The sequence below is a fragment of the Oncorhynchus clarkii genome, chromosome 13, assembly GCF_045791955.1.
Source record: "Oncorhynchus clarkii lewisi isolate Uvic-CL-2024 chromosome 13, UVic_Ocla_1.0, whole genome shotgun sequence".
NCBI lineage: Eukaryota > Metazoa > Chordata > Actinopteri > Salmoniformes > Salmonidae > Oncorhynchus > Oncorhynchus clarkii.
The window spans coordinates 24204840-24225312 of NC_092159.1; the positions used below are offsets into that span (position 1 = coordinate 24204840).

General features: G+C 44.7%; 1 protein-coding gene across 1 annotated transcript; it reads right to left on the minus strand.

Annotated features, from left to right (window-relative positions):
- Nucleotides 1-1764: 1764 nt before the first annotated feature.
- Nucleotides 1765-13265, minus strand: LOC139424668 (caspase recruitment domain family, member 14). The gene is made up of 20 exons (XM_071176726.1): nucleotides 12927-13265; nucleotides 11096-11233; nucleotides 10364-10689; nucleotides 9578-9736; nucleotides 9267-9386; nucleotides 8990-9115; nucleotides 8114-8260; nucleotides 7835-7963; nucleotides 7473-7576; nucleotides 6635-6693; nucleotides 6207-6270; nucleotides 5676-5892; nucleotides 5382-5508; nucleotides 4314-4554; nucleotides 3980-4043; nucleotides 3627-3732; nucleotides 3047-3211; nucleotides 2664-2782; nucleotides 2313-2428; nucleotides 1765-2123 (listed from the first exon to the last, which is right to left on the minus strand). Exons 1-20 carry the CDS (start codon nucleotides 13138-13140, stop codon nucleotides 1916-1918), a joined length of 2949 nt encoding a protein of 982 aa, XP_071032827.1. The 5' UTR covers nucleotides 13141-13265; the 3' UTR covers nucleotides 1765-1915.
- Between the last annotated feature and the right edge of the window lie 7208 nt (nucleotides 13266-20473).

Consider the following 20473-nt stretch of genomic DNA (forward strand, 5'->3'; position numbering starts at 1 on the left):
TCAGGCACGGGTTGTAACGTCAACAATTCCTAAAGACGCTAATTATCTAAACTCCCCACGTTACGCTTAACTGTTGCTTTACCTAAACGTTGGATAAGTAATAGGCTATAACATAATTTACAAAATACAGTATATTTGATAAATTGGAGAAACAGAAATGTTGTGGGTTGCCTACGTTCACCTTTTAATCTTGCCCCCTCTGCTGGTTAGATTGGAGCATCAACCGTTAAAATGTATCTGGCCCATGCACACACAATTAATTGCAGGTGTTAGCTGAGGACTTTGCTTTGACATAAATGTGCAAATACTAAAGGAATAGTATGATAAAATGTATTTAGTTACAAAATAGTTACATCTTTTATAACGGTATTTCCAAAAGATTGTAATGCATCTGTAAACACATTTCACAACAATCATATGGCAAGACAAATGCATCATAAAAATGTTTAATTACACAAAATAAAAATAAATTATTGCCATAACTCTAATCCACCACCATCTGTTAATGAATCGCATAGCCTATATCTATGATGGCAATTATCATAAACATTCTTACCAAAAATGATGGCACAACTGACATAACACATGCATATAAATCTCAGAACACAATAAGTAGGTTTTACACAGCTGGCTCAGGGACAGTGCCTAAAACTTTCCCTGGTAGTTATTTAGGAGGGCAGGGAAAGATCATAAAGAGAGGATGTAGGTGGAAGAGAGAGGGAGGGGTTGGACATAAATCAAGTAGGCCTAAGTGTTGCACATGAGGAAAAACCCTGATTGACAATTCTTCGTTCTCATTCCTAGAGTGAGTGACTGAGGGTCAATGATACCTGAGCTCTGTGTAGTCATTGTATACATCATCAAATGCAACGAGTTAACGCCATAATATCGTGTAATACCGGTTACTTTTTTCACCCGTTAAAAAAGTGTTATTCAAAAAAATTCAGAGGACCCCATTTCCCCCCCAATAATTTCTCGCAACCCCAAATGTGTTGATACAACCTTAAAATCTGTCAATCAAATAACCTTCAATTTATTGCATTTTCATATCTTATCCAAATGAAAATAAATCAATAAACATTGACCCAATACAAATGTATTTTTTTAAATGACCTTTCTCACGTTTGTATATTGTCGAATAAAACAATCTGTACTCTTCATTTGTATATTTTATTAATCCTTTTATTTTTGGCGGACCTCACTGCAGTTCCCCCATGACCCCGATAGGGGTCCCTAACCCAGACTTTGAATACCACTGCTTTAAAAACATCTTCCAACATAAATCCATATAACGCCTACTATCATTACACTTCAGAATAGGCAATGAAATCCCACATTGTATGGAAACGTAAAAAATGTCCGACAGTTAGTCAATATAGTTTGACTGGAATATCTACATTACATTTCTGTTGGGACTTGGGAATGACTATGGTTTCACAGGTTTGTTGAAATCCTGTATATAATACAGTACATTATATATATATATATATATATATACTGTATATAATATAATACAATACACAGTATAATATCTTTATGATAATAAAGATAATTGAAAAAGTGTTTTCCAAACACAATTTCAAGTAAATATAGGTTGGGAAAAACAACAGGAACTTAATGAAGCTAAACCAAAGTGCTGGTACATCTCATCATACTACCTTCATGCCCATACGACTACCTTCATTACATAAGTCATATGTATAGGTAGCTATCATAGATACACATGCACACACAATCCATTTCCCTTGTCTCATAATGCCCAGGTGTGCAATGCCTACTGGAACCCTTCTCCGTTTTATCCATTTACAAATATTCTAAATCATAATTTTTTTCTTCAAATAAGGAATTCAAAAGACATACAATTTAGCCACCAGTACCTCATCAACAAACATTGACGCCTCCGATGCCCTAAAAATCACCACAAATCAGGCTCCACCCACACAATCTTCTTCTGCTCCTCCCAGATGATGGAGCGCAGGGTGGTGAGCAGAGTGGTTTTGTCGTACCATGAGTCAGGGCTGACGCTGCGGTAGAGGCAGGGCAGCTTGTCCAGCAGGGACTCCTCGCTGCGGGAACACTCCAGCAGCTGCTCCTCGGACCAGCCCTGACGCTGCAGCTTAGACCTAAGGAGAGACGGAGGGGGAGAAAACAGGAGTGAGCGAGAGAGAGAGAGAGAGAGAGCGAGAGAGAGAGAGAGAGAGCGAGAGAGAGAGAACAAGAGAAATAAACACGTATATACACCATGTATGAGAGGCAAGGGAACAATATTGCTACCATTCATATTTCGTATCAAAAGTCACACAACGGCCTACTTGAGTTTGCGTGCTCTGCACTTGGAATGGCCGATGAAGATGATGATGGGGAAGATCTCTGCCCTGTGGAGGCGGCGTACGCAGTCCAGGCCTAGAGGCAGCACACAGTGGGTACCCTGAGAGTAGAGATAGAAGAGGAGAGGAGTTTCGCTACGGTCAATACTGCACCTGCACAGATTCTTCCGGAACACAGGGTACATCAAATAACAGGGCCACTGAAAAAAGGGAGGTAATTATCTGCTGTTTTTCGTGACGTTCGTGTAAAACGGTTCAAGTCAGTCTATAAACCATTAGAGAAAAATATATAATATCAGTACGTCAAATACAGTGTTGTCCTTTTGACTCTCCCACCTGCTTCATGACCCTCTCAACACTCTGCAGGGTGTAACACCGCTGACCCCCCTGTTCACACTCCTCCAGCACCTCCGACCTCTGCAGCCTGGCAGCGTGCTCACTGGAACTCAATAACTCTGGGGATAGGGGGGAGGGAGGGAGAGAGAGAGGGGGAGAGATAAGTATAGGGTAAGGTGAGACAGCAGGTACGAAGAAAACAAACATTCACATCTTTCTTAACATCACCTTCCGCTACCGTGCTAATAATAGATCATCTCATTGGAATTCCCCTCTGGGCATCGGGCAGGAAGATATGCAGTTATTGGATGAAATAAAAAGAGAGAGAGAGAGAGAGAGAGAAGAAGATCAGAAAAAGAAAAAAGAAAGACTCCCTCCCTAACCTGGCTCACACAACTGAAAGCCCTGCCACTCGGCCAGCTTCTGATCCAGGACACGGCCGAGGATTGTGGGCAGCAGGAGGACCGGACGACAGACGGGTGGGTAGTGGGGCGTGACCAGGGTGTAGGGCATGAGGGTCAAACAGCCTCTGGGTGCAGAGGCATCCCCTAGAGCAGAGGACAATATTAGGACACACCAGGTTCAGGTCAATAACTAAGGGGACATTATTACAGGTATTAGAGCTGTGACGATACCAGAAACGCAATATTTTTTCCTGGCCAAAAATGAAAACACGATACATGCCACGATACCCGTATCGTCCAAGCCCTAATAGGTATGGTAATATCATAGGGCTGGAATTAATCCAACCTGCTTCAGCAATGGTTTTGCACAGTTTAGCAAACTTGGTTTGATGCAGAATTTCAATGGGCGCCATCTTGACAATTCAATGGAGTGTTTGGCTCCAACGTGGAGGATAGTCTGTTATGATCCGGCCTCTATGGTTCTGGCTCTGTTAAGTGTTGTATATTCTTGTGTACAAAAATGACTTCCTATCCAGCCTTGACTGTATCTGATATATACCTGGCCCAGTGCTCTTGTCCTTGCTGTCTTCTACACAGACCCACAGAGGATTCCTCCCTTGTCTCCCCGTACTGACGATCCTCACAGTCTTCTTCTTGTCCTGGGCCTGAGGACCCAGCAAAACAATGTGTTAACCCGAACGTTTGACAGCGGTTCGGCGGGATATTCACATGACTACAACATTTTCTTCGTGAATGTGCGGTTAAACACATTTCAGAAACGTCAAAAGCAAACATTTTTGGAACACATTCGCGGGAAAGGAGCGCCCCTTAACTGTAACTCAGAACCCTAAAGCGAGTTGGATTTAGGTCCTGAGTAGTTCTGCAAACTATGAAGCTAGTGAATGATGTTACCTTTCTAAGTGTCATGGGTTGGAAGCTCATGTCCTCGATAGCTCTGATCAGCAGGCGTTGGGCCCTGCGATGACAATGAATCTTCACTAATATCATTTATACAGCATGTCAATTATGCATTGGCCAACATCATGTGATTGTATCAAACATAGATGACATGTAGTACATGCTAGTTCTCCAGAGGGAGATAGATATAGCCTAGTCCCAGATCTGTCTGTGCTATAGTGGTCATATGAGTTTGGTAAGATAGCACAAACAGACCTGGAACCAGGCTAGGATAGAAAGAATCCATGTCAACAATCCAATCCCCCATGTAGGGTACTGGGCCTAGTACCTGTAGTAGTTGGGCAAGTTGCCAGTCTTGAGGTCCAGCAGTTGGCAAGGGTGGACGTGGCTGGCCCTCCAGAAGCAGTCAGCGCCCGCTGGGCGGGTGCTCGTGACGTGGAGGATCTCGTTACAGGAAACGGTCAGAGCGTCCTGCGAGCCCCCGGGTAACGACATGTTGACGCGCACGTAGAAGGAGTCACCTGACATGGCCTCACCACTCTGCAGCTGGAGCAGGAGCTTCTCATAGGCTGAGAGACAAAAAGGGGAGGGACCGTAGAGGATTATGACTGTGACAGATCTGGGTCACGGCACCAATGTTAAAGGTGTGACATATTCACACACAACTGACCAATATGAATACAGAAACATTAAAATAGCATATTTATGAAATGCCAAGTGGAAGCATAACTTTACCTGTTGCGTGTGATAATTCTTAGTGATGATACACATTACACAGAGAAGGGTACTTATGCAATGCTATTATTAGCATGCCAATAGCTTTCTAGTGAGAACCAGTGAGAAAAAAAGAGAGCACTCTTTTCTGTTGTTGTGAATAGTAGCCAGGTGCTGAAATGGACTACTTTGAAGTTGTTTTGGGTTGAGTGTCCCAAGTATGTCACTCTGTTTTTCACCCCTATGTTGCTATGTTACCTCAAAACAAACAGTCATCCTAAAATACATATGAAACAGATAACCTAGGAACTTCAACCTAATCATGAGAATGAGGAACTCCTGCACTCCTTTTTAGTGACGAAATCCAGAGAGACACACTAGTCAAACAACATTCTTTCCAATCAGCAAAGAGCGCATATTTTTACATCTCTTTGGCGCCTGATCCGAGTGATTTGACAAACTCCACCAAAGTCACGTTAACATTTTGAAGAACATCCTGGATTTTACAATTCTGTCACATCAGAAGGATAACGTCAAGCAAGGGAGAAAGAAAGAACGCAATCTACGAGCATTTGCACTGGGCAGGGTATTTGAATGTGATGACATATCAATTATTTGAACCAGACTGTATTTGAACATAATGATGACATATTCATATATTTTAACAGGGCCAGGGTCTCACCATCTTGGTTGGGCCTCAGGGAGAGGTGGCAGAAGCCTCGGACTTGCCCCAGAGCCCACATGGCTTCTTCCAGGGTGGAGTCCTCCAGAACCATCCTTAGAGCCTGCTGAGCCTGTTCATACTTCACCTGGAACCCAGTAGCACAAACACCCATTGGTATTACAGTGCCTTCACAGAAACTATAAGGAAGAGGGGGGAGTTATGACTCAAAATGGCCGCATTGAATCGACCTGTCAGGTGCGTGCTGGATAGGAGACGGGAGTTGTGGGGACACAGACACACGCGCACACGCACCTCCAGTATTTGTGCACCCGAACTAATGCCCACTGTGTTGGCGGCGGAGCCCTCAGTGACCTGGTGGACGAACACGCCCGTCTTGTTACCCCCCACCACCTGCAGCTGGCTCAGCAGCGCCTCCCCCTGGAAGGAGATGGTCAGGACCCGGCCCGTGATGCGCATGGCCCGGGGCCGGGAGCGCAGCAGGAACGGGGGGGCTGACGCCCTGGAGAGACTGGGGTTGAGATAGAGAGGAGATGAGAGTACTTGGTTGTTAGATTACTCTCTCGTGGACAGACTACGGAAAGTTCGCAAACAATCGAGCATCTGACCAAATGTGCGTGTTATTTTAGTTTCGGGTTCACCGAGTGTATTGTTAAATGGAGCAAATCATTTTCCGTGTGTCGTCATCATAATACCCTCTCCTTGCAATATGCAGGCTAGATGGCTTTGTTCCTCTGTACTTATGCTTGCTTCAGCCTTCCCTCCACTCATCATCAACAATTCGAGACAGATTTCAGTGCATCAAGGTAAATTCAAGTTCCTCACCCATCACTGTTGTTGCTTTGGCAGGAAGGTGTGGGTGACATAACAGATTGCTCAACCGCATTGCCTGGAAATCGAATAAAACAAAAGAGAGACTGTTCAAGAATGTGTCCACAGAGAGAACGCCCAACCGTTAATGTGTTACCTAGCCTACCAGGCCAGGATCCAAACTTCACCCAAGGCTAATTAAATATCTACTCGGAGAGTGGCCAACCAAAACATTTCCATTGGTTTTCAGGATGTCTCATCTGGGTGTTTACCCACAAAGATAAACACGCAAGCACACGCTTATATCCATGTACGCAAGCACGTAAAGAGCACACACACAAACACACTTAAGTAAGTACACACGCATGCACGCACACACAGAAGCTGCTAAGTCCCAGTAAGGTAAGAGGTTGTTAAAGGTCGGAGTTTATTCAGTTACGTACCACTGGGGATGAACACAAAGTCATTGTCAAGTAAGACGTCACATTCAGCCGTCTCCGAGCTAGGGGCAAGAAGGGGGAATAACACTTGTTTACAAAATGGCGTCTTCTTATTTTGTCCTTATTCTCTTTCTCTCTCTCTCTCTCTCTCTAACCATGTATGCTGCGACAGATAAACTGGTTGAGTGAGTTCGACTGCAGAAATCCAGAATTGCTATCATGGCACTTGGACAGACTTTTGTCTTGACTGTAAACACAAAACTACGACAATAAACATGAACATGGGCAGCCGTTCATCTGTGAAAACAACCTATAATTAGTTCCAAAAATAACACCTGAATCCTCAATACAATATGACCACCAAGGGTGTGTTTCCAATGGCACCCTAATCCCTATATAGTGCACTACTTCTGACCAGGACCCATAGGGCTCTGGTCAACACTACTGTACTATACAGGGAATAGAATGCCATTTGGGACACAGAGAGAGACCCCACATAGTTTATAGGAAGATCAAATCTACCTCTACACAGCTTTAGTAGTAAAATGGCTCTGTTGTAGAATGATCTCATGTTACTAGAACTGAAAGAAGGGCCGGGGACGCTGGGAATAAAATCCTTGAAATGAAGCTCTTCCCGGCAACACAAAGAGTAAACACATGGCCTTCCTGGTAAAAAAAGCAGACTTTGGACAGTGACATCACATCACTCGGAATATAGAAGGAAGCACGCCAACTGTGCTACTGTGTCAATGTCCAACTTGTTCTGAATGAGGAGTCTGACTGTGTCTTAAACACTCACATTGTCTAAAACACACACAACCCCCCCCCCCCCCCCCCTTACCTGTCTCGATTGTACCATAGGGTCTCTTCTCGTCTTCGCAGTGACTCTGGGCATGGAGGCTCCACATTTTGGGACCGGACACTACTTGGAGTGATATCGCAACTCTACACACAGACCCACACACACAATTACCAGAAGTCAAGTTTATGATGCAAATCATTAAAGTCAACTCAGATGATATAAACAGCTGACATGACTGATATAAATCCTGCACGCACGCACACACGCACACACACACACACACACACACACACACACACACACACACACACACACACACACACACACACACACACACACACACACACACACACACACACACACACACACACACACACACACACACACACACACACACACACCTTTATACTGCATCCCCTCAAGGAATCAGGGCAAATTGCATGCATGCGGCGGAGGCGGGGACGAGGTGGGGGGCTGGAGGGGAGGCTGTCACTGCTGGAGCCCTGGCTCTCCCAGCTAAACTTCCTCTCCTGGAACAGACGTTAGTCTTTAGTATCGAATTTAGAATCTGCTCTGTAAGTAAATCTGTATACAATGTGAATGTGTGTATGGAGTGTGCGTGAGTGTGTATGCATTGTGCATGTACATGCATACAGTGTGTGTGTGTGTGTGTGTGTTACCCCTGGTGTATCGGGGCCTCCTCGGAAGGGCCCCCAGGCCCTGAGGGTGAAGACCTCCTGGAGCTCCACCAGTTGGCTGCGCAGCGTGTCCTTCTCAGCCAGGCTCCTGGCTATCTGGGCCTGGGCCTCGTCTCTGGACAGGTACGCCTGGAAGGATGGACAGACAGAGCGGCAATAAGACACACACACACACACAAACACATACATACATACATACATACAATGAGTGTTCAAAACATTAAGGACACCTTCCTGATATTGAGTTACACCCCCCCCAGCAGTGTTGCAGTTCTTGACACAACCCGACACCTACTACCATACCCCGTTCAAAGGCACTTAAATCTTTTGTCTTTCCCATTCACCCTCTGAACGGCACACATACGCATGTCTCAGTTGTCTCAAGGCGTCAAAATCCTTCTTTAACCTGTCTCCTCCCCTTCATCTACACGGATTAAAGTGGATTTAACAAGTGACATCAATAAGAGATAGGTTTGACCTGGATTCACTTGGTCAGTTTATGTCATGGAAAGAGCAGGTGTTCTTAATGTTTTGTACACTCAGTGTATGTGGACTGACTAGCAAAGACAGACATGCAGGCAGGTCAGTATGCAGATAAGTGGATATAAGCAGACAGACAGACTGACATGCAGGTCAGTATGCAGATAGGTGGATATAGGCAGACAGACTGACAGGCAGGTCAGTATGCAGATAGGTGGATATAGGCAGACAGACAGACAGACAGACAGACAGACAGACAGACAGACAGACAGACAGGCAGACAGGCAGACAGGCAGACAGGCAGACAGGTATGGAATTCCAATAATAGATTTCAGGATGAGCAATGACGCCATAAGGTATAAGGTAATAGCTCCGTACGTGGTCTCTCTCTGCCTGCAGCTCCCTCAGTTGGCTCTGTATGACAGTACTCTTCTGCTGGTACATCTCACAGTCCAGAGTCAGCTTCTGAACCTGCAGCGCCAGACACTCCTTATGCTCCACTGTCTAAGAGCAAACACACCGGCGCAGTGTTTAGAGTTTGGCCACTCTAAAATGTACTGTGTAACACAAAGCATATAGCCTTTCAGCAGATATTTGCTGTCAAATAAAATGGCCAACTCAAAAGGGTTGTTCACAATCTCCTAGACACACACACCTCCCGCCTCTCGCGGGCCAGCTGTTCATTCTCCTCTCTGTAGCACCTGAGCTGCTCAGCCAGCTCCACACGGCCATCCCTTGCCTCAGCTAGGTCTTGGGCCAGGATATCCTCACGTGCCTGAGGGGGGGGGGGGGGGAGAAAGATACAGGGATACAGAGATTTGGGGATAGAAAATTTGAGAAAAATGAAAGGGTAAAGAGGGATAGTGAGAGAAACCGAGAGAAAGACAAAGAGACAATAGTCCGAACCACAGTGCGTCTCTGAGAAATTCCACAGTAGAAGTCTGAGCTTGTTTCCTCCTCACTCACCGGGGTGAATTTCTCCGCCACCAGTAGCTGCCTGCGCAGAGTGCTAATCTCTTCCCGCAGTTGCTGCGTCTCACTGGGGGTGGTGCACTTGAGCGAGCGCTGCCTCTCGAAGTCCGTCTCTGTCTGGGCTTTGCGCAGCTCAAACTGAAGCTGATATACCTGCCCCATCATAGAAAAACAGAAGACTATTTGTCACAAGTTCTGTGACCGCAGCATTTGACCACAGGTGCTTCAACATGTTTTCTATTGTCCCTTTGTTGTTTCTTAAAGTAAATGAAATGTATCTCTTAAAGATGGAATCCGCAGCAGGGGAAACGGCGCCACTGTCCACCCCGTGGCGGTTAATTGTTTTTGTATTGTTGACGAAAAAGAGCCGGAGAGAAGAAAAGTGTCGTAGATGCTGTTCTATCGCTCATGCAATGACGTCAGAGGGAAAGAAACGGTGTTGGGTCGTTTTGCAGTGACTTCTTTGTTGTCGTAATATCGCAAACGGACGTGGCCGTTTCACCATTAAGGATTCCAACCTTTTTCTTAATTGAAATGATTTTTGGTAACAGACGTACTCAGCAAAATGTACAATGTGGACAGGGGTGCAGGAGGAGCCGCGGGAGCGTTAACACGTTTCTACGCCAAAATACTGCTGTTATTAGTTCAATCGACTTTACAATACTTTTGGTCAACTCTGTAGCAACACTGTCAATACCGCAACTAATCGCTTCATGTAACGCAGTGCGGCCATCAACCACTCCTGAATATATCACACAGCTAACCCTTTTTCACCCTGACCTGCAGGTTGAGGTCGCTGCAGTGGATGTTGGCGGCCGACCTCTCCTCGATGGCGGCCGTGTACCGCACATACAGGTCACACTTCTCGTCCTTCAGCTTCAAGATGTCGTGTTGCGCGGCAGCCAAGTTCTTCCTCATGCGGCCGTGGTCGGCCTTAAGACGGCGAGACTCCTCCTGCTGCTCCAGAGTCTGACCTAGCTCCACCTCCAGGGAGGTGCAACGTGACCCCAGCCGGCTGGCCTCCTGCCGAGCCTCCTGCAGCTCCTTCTGCATCCCTGTCACGGCTCTGACCAAGTACTCGGTCAAGTCCGAGCACTTAATCAGGCCTGGGAGGAAATCAGGTTAAGATGGACGCACTACACCCATCTGCTAACCTATGACTACTGATTGGGCTATGTATAATTTCCCAACCAAATATCTTTACTAAATGATTTACCCCAATGGAGATTAATGTGAATAATTTATAGTGAGAATACTGTTTACTGGTGAATAGAATGAACACATTGTGCTGTTTTCAAGCAGACAGGACAACTTTAAAAAAAGCCACCATCCTTCACACAAGGTAACATGCTCTGATTCAGAGGGGTTGGGTAACATGAGGAAGACTCATTTCAGTTGAAGGCATTCAGTTGTACAACTGGCTAGGTATCCCCCTTTTCCCCTTCCCTACTCCTTAACACAGAGCCTAAATGAGCCAGATGGGAAACAGGTCATGTGTTGCGTGCTACTCACCACTGAAGCCGGAGGGCTCGGTGCTGGGCTTGCGGCCTGTGACCTGGGTGTAGAGGGCGGGGTAGTGGATCATCAGGCTCTCCAGCAGGGCCATTGCGCCGTTCCTCCCCTGGATACGCAGCAGGTCCAGCATGTGACCTAAAGAAGATAAAGGGTTGAATAGGACGAAGGTCAGGGAGGGCACAACGTAAATCAAACACGTAGATGGACTGTTTTATGGACTGTTATTCAGAAAAAATGTACTGTTGTATTTCATCATTACTTTAGGATTTTTTATAGGGACAGACACTATTCAAATACTTGGACTTGTTGAGTTATAAACATTTATGAATTGCAGAACAAATTTTCATCACCAGTTAGTTATAAGACATGCTCAAGTGCGTAGATATACACTGAGCATACAAAATATTATGAACACCTTCCTAACATTGAGTTGCACCCCCTTTTGCCAGGGCATGGACTCTAGGTGTTGAAAGCTTCCACAGAGTGCTGGCCCGTGGTACTGGATTCTGTGCAATAACTAAGGCTACATGACAGGCTCACTTTCCCGTTGAACTCATCCTCTTTCTTCTTGAATCGGCAGGACATAAAACAATATATAGGTAAGATGGACATCGATTTTGAGACATGACATGTAGTATTTTCATATTGTAGTACACACTTTTTTATTTGAATTCGAAATTCGTCCTTTTATGAAGATTTCTAAAAAAAAAACAAAAAAAAAAACAAGCTTATCTCTGTGAAATGTCAACGGAGCACTGAGCGTATACAAAGCGTTTTATTTTCAAGGCCTTTTGGATTTCATTCAGCTCGGAGCCTTTGTTTTTTTGCGACCCGCGGAAACAACTTTGAAGACGACAACAAAGTGAAAAATCCTCAAAAGCTATGTCAACAGAGCTTGGTGCTTTTTAACGGACGTATTAGATTACGGAATCCAAATTAAAATATATATATATTCTAATGATATTGTAACCCTCGACCTTCTAGCCCGAGGTCCGGCGCGCTATCGACTGTGCCGCAAAAGCATGCTCGTGTGGCAGAGTCGATTTCCGCGCTTATAAACCCAGGGTTGTTACACTATGTTAGAGAAAGAACCCACTGAATGATTCAAAACATGAATAACCATATTTGTCTTGTGAAATGTATTTTATAACATGAGGAAGTTACATTCCCTCACCAAAACTGGGTGAGTGGGTGGTACCCTCTAACAGTAACTCTTATTCATCCAAACTCCTACCAATTTAGTGACCTTGTGGTTAAAGTGTCCACCCTGAGATTGCATGGTTGGAATTTTGGATCATGGTCGATTCATACGAAAAAAATCTAAATATAGATTGGACCTGATGCCTGTGCTTGAGACTCAATATTAAGGAGGGGGGCGCCATACAAGCTAGAACCTCCACATATACTTGAAACAAATAGCCAAACCGAAAACTGCAGACAAAAATGCCTTTTGCTACTAAGATCAGTGAAATGTAGGCTAAACTGACAACGGAGTGGGGGTTCTGTCAGGGGGGAGATTTTCGGCACAACACCGAAAGACCCTGTGACAGTCTAGTGCCCTGTCTAGTAGTCTAGTATACTTGTACATCAGGCTGCCTCACGCTACAGAAACAGAAAATAGTCCCTACGGTCCGTTCTGGTTGGGACAAGGTGTACTACTTACTCCACCAAAGAAATGTATAAACAAAACCAAGTGAAAAAAAATTAACACCGATAGAATCAAATACAATTGAATGGAATATAATTCAACAGAATAGAAAAAAATACAGAGAGCATTCAAAAGTAATACAATATAAAATCATAGAAACGAATAGAATAGAAGTCTTACTGGTCCTCATGGAGCGGTTGGTGAGCTTGAGGCTGGAGAGGATCTCGTCTTCATCCATCTCTGTGAGGACCCTGGCCTGGCGCAGGTAGGGGATCAACATGCATGGTTTCACACCCAGGGAGATACGATGGCGGTTGTCGTTGATCAGCTCCCATACATCTTCGTCGCCCATCTCCTTAAGGTCGGGCCCCTCCGGAACACACTCCGCTGCCATGATGAGTGTGGGCGTGTGTGTGTGAGGCGACACACTTCGGGTGAGTGCCACAGTCAATGGTGGTCGCAAGCAGACGCAGTCCTCGAAGACACACACACTCAATCACACACACCTAGCATCGTCGCTGTCCGACGCTGGGAGAAAAGCTAAATGTCAGAGACACAGGAACGTCAACACTGTGTGAGAGAGATTTATTTTCCGCTCTCAGCTGGTGTAGGCGTCTATGCATGCAAGGGTGCGTGTGTGTGTGTGTGTGGGAAAACCTGAAAGACAAGAAACATAATCCCCAGTGAATCAGTGCCCATGCACACACCAAGGGACTGCCCATGCATGCACACAATAACCTGAAAATGTGTACATTTCACAATTGTAAACATCATATTGTGCCGTAGCACTCGTGCTTCATTGATGTAGGCCTATTGTACCCTTTTGTTTGCACTACATGGCTCTGATTCAATATCCGCAGCTAGAACACAAAGCTACTTGCCGTCCTCCATGTTCTTTATTAATGAAGCCATTATTGCACTGTTTGTTGAATGGGGCTACGTCACACGAAGGAATGAATAATTCTGTATCTTTGTGATACTGTCATAAAGATACATCATTAAATTCACCAATTAATTAATTTAATCAATTCCAATTACTATAGCTTCCGCATTTGGGCCAATCAGTGTAACTTTGTAAATGCCGGATCTCTATAGCAAAACGCGTAATTCACCGAAATTTCGTCAAATATTATCTTCAGTACAGTCCGAGATATCGCGTGTGACTAAACGAACGGACGGATGGACAGACACATCCACAGTGCCCTACTCGATTTCATCATGGGGGGAAAACAATAGATCAAGAGATAGGGGATCTTCGCTGGAAATGTACCACTTGTATATGCATGCTTCGTATTGTGTTGTTACCATATGTGACTGTTATTACCACGAGTAAACTAATACAATGCCAAAGTTTGGCTATAATAACAAAACCCTAGATAAAAAGGGTAGGCTACATATTTGCTTTTGGTCTGTACACGATAGCATGTATTCAAGTAGGCTACAAAACTGGCAAATGCAGGGAGTTAATACTGAGAAACAATAATTAACAGATGTTACTGAATAACCATAAGGAATTCCAGGAAATGAGTACAATTCACACGCATCTATTTAAAGTAATAGATATATAGGCCTACTTAAAATAGCGTACAATTACTTCTTATAATATTTACAAAACATAACTAAAATTGATTAGTGCCATTTACCTTTTCTTGAGACTCGCCGGTGTAGCCTTACATATAATCACCATGAACGACCTCATGCGTGCGAGCAGCGCTCCTCTCTCCAATGACAGCGCATGGGCGAGGAGGGCAACTAAACTGACTAATCATACAAAGTTACTAATCAACCAATCAAAAAAACAAATAATCCGGGTTATTTGAGTAAAAGAACAAAGACATATTAAGATATTTCCTGGTAACATTCCTAGGGTAATTGGGTTATTCCTTGGGAAATTTAATATTAAAAGGCTGTGGTTGGACTTACAATACATGACCAAAGGTATGTGGACACCTGCTCGTTGAACATCTCATTCCATAATCATGGGCATTAATATGGAGTTGGTCCCCCCTTTGCTGCTATAACAGCCTCCACTCTTCTGGGAAGGCTTTCCACTAGATGTCGGAACATTGCTGCAGGGACTTGCTTCCATTCAGCCACAAGAGCTTTAGTGATGTTGGGCGATTTGGCCTGGCTCGTGGTCAGCTTTGCAATTCATCCCAAAGGTGTTCGATGGAGTTAAGGTCAGGGCTCTGTGCAGGCCAGTCAAGTTCTTCCACACCGATATCAACAAACCATGTCTGTATGGACCTCGCTTTATGCACAGGGTTACTGTTATACTGGAACAGGGAAGGACCTTCCCCAAACTCTTGCCACAAAGTTGGAAGCACAGAATCGTCTAGACTGTTATTGTATGCTGTAGTGTTAACATTTCCCTTCACTAAGGGGTCAAGTCCGAACCATGAACAACAGCCCCAGACCATTATTCATCCTCCACCAAACTTTACAGTTGGCACTATGTATTTGGGCATGTAGCGTTCTCCTGGCATCCGCCAAACCCAGATTAGTCCTTCGGACTGCCAGATGGTAAAGAGTGATTCATCACTCCAGGGAACACTCTTTCAATGCTCTGGAGTCCAATGGTGGCGAGCTTTACCCCACTCCAGCCGATGCTTGGCATTGCGCATGGTGATCTTAGGCTTGTGTGCAGCTGCTAGGCCATGGAAACCCATTTCATGAAGCTTCAAACAAACAGTTCTTGTGCTTAAGTTATTTCCTGGGGCAGTTCTGAAGTTGGTAGTGAGTGTTGCCAGAACTGTTTGTTTGGAGCTTCATGTGAGCTTGTGGGGCCTACCCCTTTGCTGCTGAGGTGTTGTTTCTTCTAGATGTTTCCACTTTCACTTCACACTTCACAATTACAGCACTTACAGTTGACCGGGGCAGCTCTAGCAGGGCAGGAATTTTACAAACTGATTTGTTGAAAAGGTGGCATCCTATGATGGTGCCACGTTGAAAGTCACTGAAGTCTTCAGTGAGGCCATTCTACTGCCAATGTCTGTCTATGGAGATGGCATGGCTGTGCGCTCGATTTTATACACCTGTCAGTAACAGGTTTGGCGGAAATAGCCAAATCCACTCATTTGAATGGGGTGTCCACATACTTTTGTATATAGAGTACACGTCAAAAGTTTGGACACACCTACTCATTCAAGGGTTTTTCTTAATCCCTTCTACATTGTAGAAAAATAGTGAAGACATCAAAACTATTAAATAACACATATGGAATCATGTAGTAACCAAAAAAGTGTTAAACAAATGAAAATATATTTAATATTTGAGATTCTTCATAGTAGACACCCTTTGCCTTGATGACAGCTTTGCACACGCTTGGCATTCTCTCAACCAGCTTCATGACGTAGTCACCTGGAATGCATATCAATTAACAGGTGTGCCTTGTTAAAAGTTAATTTGGGGAATATCTTTCCTTCTTAATGCGTTTGAGCCAATCAGTTGTGTTGTGACAAGGTAGGGGTGGCATCCAGAAGATAGCCCTATTTGGTAAAAGACCAACTCCATATTATGGCAAGAACAGCTCAAAGAAGCAAGGAGAAATGACAGTCCATAATTACTTTAAGATAGGAAGGTCAGTCAATACGGAACATTTCTAAAACATTTCTAGAGTTTCTGTAAGTGCAGTCGCAAAAACCATCAGCCGCTATGATGAAACTGGCTCTCCTGGGGACCGCCACAGGAAAGGGTGCAATGCAAATAGTCTGGGTAGCCATTTGATTAGATGTTCAGGAGTCTTATGGCTTGGGGGTAGAAGTTCTTTAGAAGCCTCTTGGACCTAAACGTTCCGGTACCGCTTTCCGTGCGGTAGCAGAGAGAACAGTCTATGACTAGGGTGGCTGGAGTCTTTGACAATTTTTAGGGCCTTCTTCCTCTGGCACCGCCTGGTATAGAGGTACTGGACGGCAGGAAGCTTGGCCCGAGTGATGTACTGGGCCGTACGCACTACCCTCTGTCGTGCCTTGCAGATGGAGGCCGAGCAGGTAGTGATGCAACCAGTCAGGTTGCTCTCGATGGTGCAGGTGTAGAACCTTTTGAGGATCTGAGGACCCATGCCAAATCTTTTCAGTCTCCTGAGGGGGAATAGGTTTTGTCGTGCCCTCTTCACAACTGTCTTGGTGTACTTGGACCAGTTTGTTGGTGATGTGGACACCAAGGAACTTGAAGCTCTCAACCTGCTCCACTACAGCCCTGTCAATGAGAATGGGGGTGTGCTTGGTCCTCTTTTTCCTGTAGTCCTCAATCATCTCTTTTGTTTTGATCACGTTGAGGGAGAGGTTGTTGTCCTGGCACCACATCGCCAGGTCTCTGACCTCCTCCCTATATGCTGTCTCGTCGTTGTTGATGATCAGGCCTACCACTGTTGTGTCATCAGCAAACTTAATGATGGTGTTGGAGTCGTGCCTGGCCTTGAAATCATGAGTTAACAGGGAGTACAGGAGGGGACTAAGTAGGCACCCCTGAGGGGCCCCCGTGGTGAAGATCAGTGTGGTGCATGTGTTGTTACCTACCCTTACCACCTGGGGGTAAGTCCAGGTTCCAGTTGCAGAGGGAGGTGTTTAGTCCCAGGGTTCTTAGCTTAGTGATGAGCTTCGAGGGTACTATGGTGTTGAACGCTGAGCTGTAGTCAATGAACAGCATTCTGATATAGGTGTTCCTTTTGTCCAGGTGGGAAAAGGCAGTGTGGAGTGCAATATAGATTGCATCATCTGTGGATCTGTTGGGGCGGTATAAAAAATGGAGTGGGTCTAGTTTTTCTGGGATAATGGTGTTGATGTGAGCCATGACCAGCCTTTCAAAGCACTTTGTGGCTACAGACGTGAGTGCCACGGTTCGGTAGTCATTTAGGCAGGTTACCTTAGTGATCTTGGGCACAGGGACTATGGTAGTCTGCTTGAAACATGTTGGTATTACAAACTCAGACAGGGAGAGGTTGAGAATGTCAGTGAAGACACTTGCCAGTTGGTCAGCGCATGCTCAGAGTACACATCCTGGTAATCCATCTGGCCCTGCGGCCTTGTGAATGTTGACCTGTTTAAAGGTCTTACACTCGGCTGCGGAGAGCGTGATCACACAGTCGTCCGGAACAGCTGATGCTATCATGCATGTTTCAGTGTTACTAGCCTCAAAGCGATCATATAAGTAATTTAGTTTGTCTGGTAGGCTCGTGTCCCTGGGCAGCTCTCGGCTGTGCTTCCCTTTGTAGTTTGTAATAGTTTGCAAGCCCTGCCACATCCGACGAGCGTCAGAGCCGGTGTAGTACGATTCGATCTTAGTCCTGTATTGACGCCTTGCTTGTTTGATGGTTCGTCAGAGGGCATAGCGGGATTTCTTATAAGCTTCTGGGCTGGGGTAGTGCATCCATCCAGCTCTACCCTTTACCTCAGTGTGGATGTTGCTTGTAATCCATGGCTTCTGCTTGGGGTACGTACAGTCACTGTGGGGACAATGTTATCGATGCACTTATTGATGAAGCCAGTGACTGATGTGGTGTACTCCTCAATTCCATCGGAATAATCCCGGAACATATTCCAGTCTGTGCTATCAAAACAGTCCTGTAGTTTAGCATCTACTTCATCTGACCACATATTTTAGTTACTGAGTCACTGGTGTTTTTCTACTTAAATTTGAGCTTGTAAGCAGTAATCAGGAGGATAGGATTTTGGTCAGATTTGCCAAATGGAAGGCGTGGGAGACCTTTGTATGCGTCTCTGTGTGTGAGTAAAGGTGGTCTAGAGATGTTTCCCTCTGGGTGCATATTTAACATGCTAATGGAAATGAGGTAAAACGGATTTAAGTTTCCCTTCATTAAAGTTCCGGGCCACTAGGAACGCTGCCTCTGGACGAGGGTTTTCCTGTTTGCTTATGGCGGGATACAGCTCATTGAGTGCGGTCTTAATGCCAGCATCGGTCTGTGAAGGTATGTAGAAAGCTACGAAAAATACAGAGGTAGATCGAGTATCTCATGATAAGCTGTCGACCACACTACCTCAGGCGAGCAAAACCTCGAGACTCACTTAGATATCGTGCACCAGCTGTTGTTTACAAATATACATAGACCGCCACCCCGTGTCTTACCAGAGGCTGCTGTTCTATCCTGCTGATAGTGTATAATCCGCCAGCTGTATGTTATCATGTCGTCGTTCAGCCACGACTCTGTGAAACATAAGATATTACAGTTTTTACCGTTGGTAGGATATACTTGCTTTTAGTTCGTCCAATTTATTACCAAGTGATTGTACATTGGCCAATAGTACAGATGGCAACGGCAGATTAGCCACTTATCGGCGGATCCTCACAAGGATCTTCTTCCTCAAAATCTGTTCCGTCGCTATCTCCAACAAGTGACAGGAAGGAGGGCTTGTTCGGGTGTCTGGAGTAAATCCCTCTTTTCCGACTCATTAAAGATAAATTCTTTGTCCAGTTCAAGGTGAGTAATCATAAGAGACGGTAGCAGCAACATTATGTACAAAATAAGTTGCAAACAACACGGTAAAACAAACAAATTTGCATGGTCGGCTAAGAGCCAATAAAACGGCAGCCATCTTCTCCGGCACCATCTAAACAAGCCTTCATGGTTGAATTGCTGCAAATAAACCCCTACTAAAGGACACCAATAATAATAAGAGACTTGCTTGGGACAAAAAACACAAGCAATGGGCATTAGACCGGTGGAAATCTGTACTTTGGTCTGATGAGTCCAAATGTGAGATTTTTGGTTCCAACCGCTGTCTTTGTGAGACGCAGAGCAGGTGAACGCATGCTCTCCGAAAGTGTGGTTCCCACTGTGAAGGATAGAGGAGGAGGTATGATGGTGTGGGGGTGCTTTGCTGGTGACACTGTCTTATTTATTTAGAATTCAAGGCATACTTAACCAGCGTGGCTATCACAGTATTCTGCAGCGATATACCATCCCATCTGGTTTGCGCTTAGATGGACTATCATTTGTTTTTCAACAGGATAATGACCCAACTCACCTCCAGACTATGTAAGGGCTATTTGACCAAGAAGGAGAGTGACAAAGTGCTGCATCAGATGACCTGGCCTTCATAATCATACAACCTCAACCCAATTGAGATGGTTTGGAATGGGTTGGACTGCAGAGTGAAGGAAAAGCAGCCAACAAGTGCTCAGCATATGTGGGAACTCCTTCAAGACTGTTGGAAAAGCATTCCAGGTGAAGCTGGTTGAGAAAATGCGTGAGCAAAGCTGTCTTCAAGGCAAAGGGTGGCTACTTTGAAGAATCTCAAATATAAAATATATTTTTATTTGTTTAACACTTTTTTGGTTACTACATGATTCCCATACAGTGGGGAGAACAAGTATTTGATACACTGCCGATTTTGCAGGTTTTCCTACTTACAAAGCATGTAGAGGTCTGTAATTTTTTTATCATAGGTACACTTCAACTGTGAGAGACGGAATCTAAAACAAATATCCAGAAAATCACATTGTATGATTTTTAAGTAATTAATACTTATTCTCCCGACTGTATGTGTTATTTCATAGTTTTGATGTCTTCACTATTATTCTACAATGTAGAAAATAGTAAAAATACAGAAAAACCCTTGAATGAGTAGGTGTGTCCAAACTTTGACTGGTACTGTATAGTGTATACATTTTTAGCTCATGTGATGCCACATGCCAAATATATTTGAATAATGTGCAATCCTGGTTGCTATTTAAATATGACATATGCAATGACGCCAGAACTGAACTGG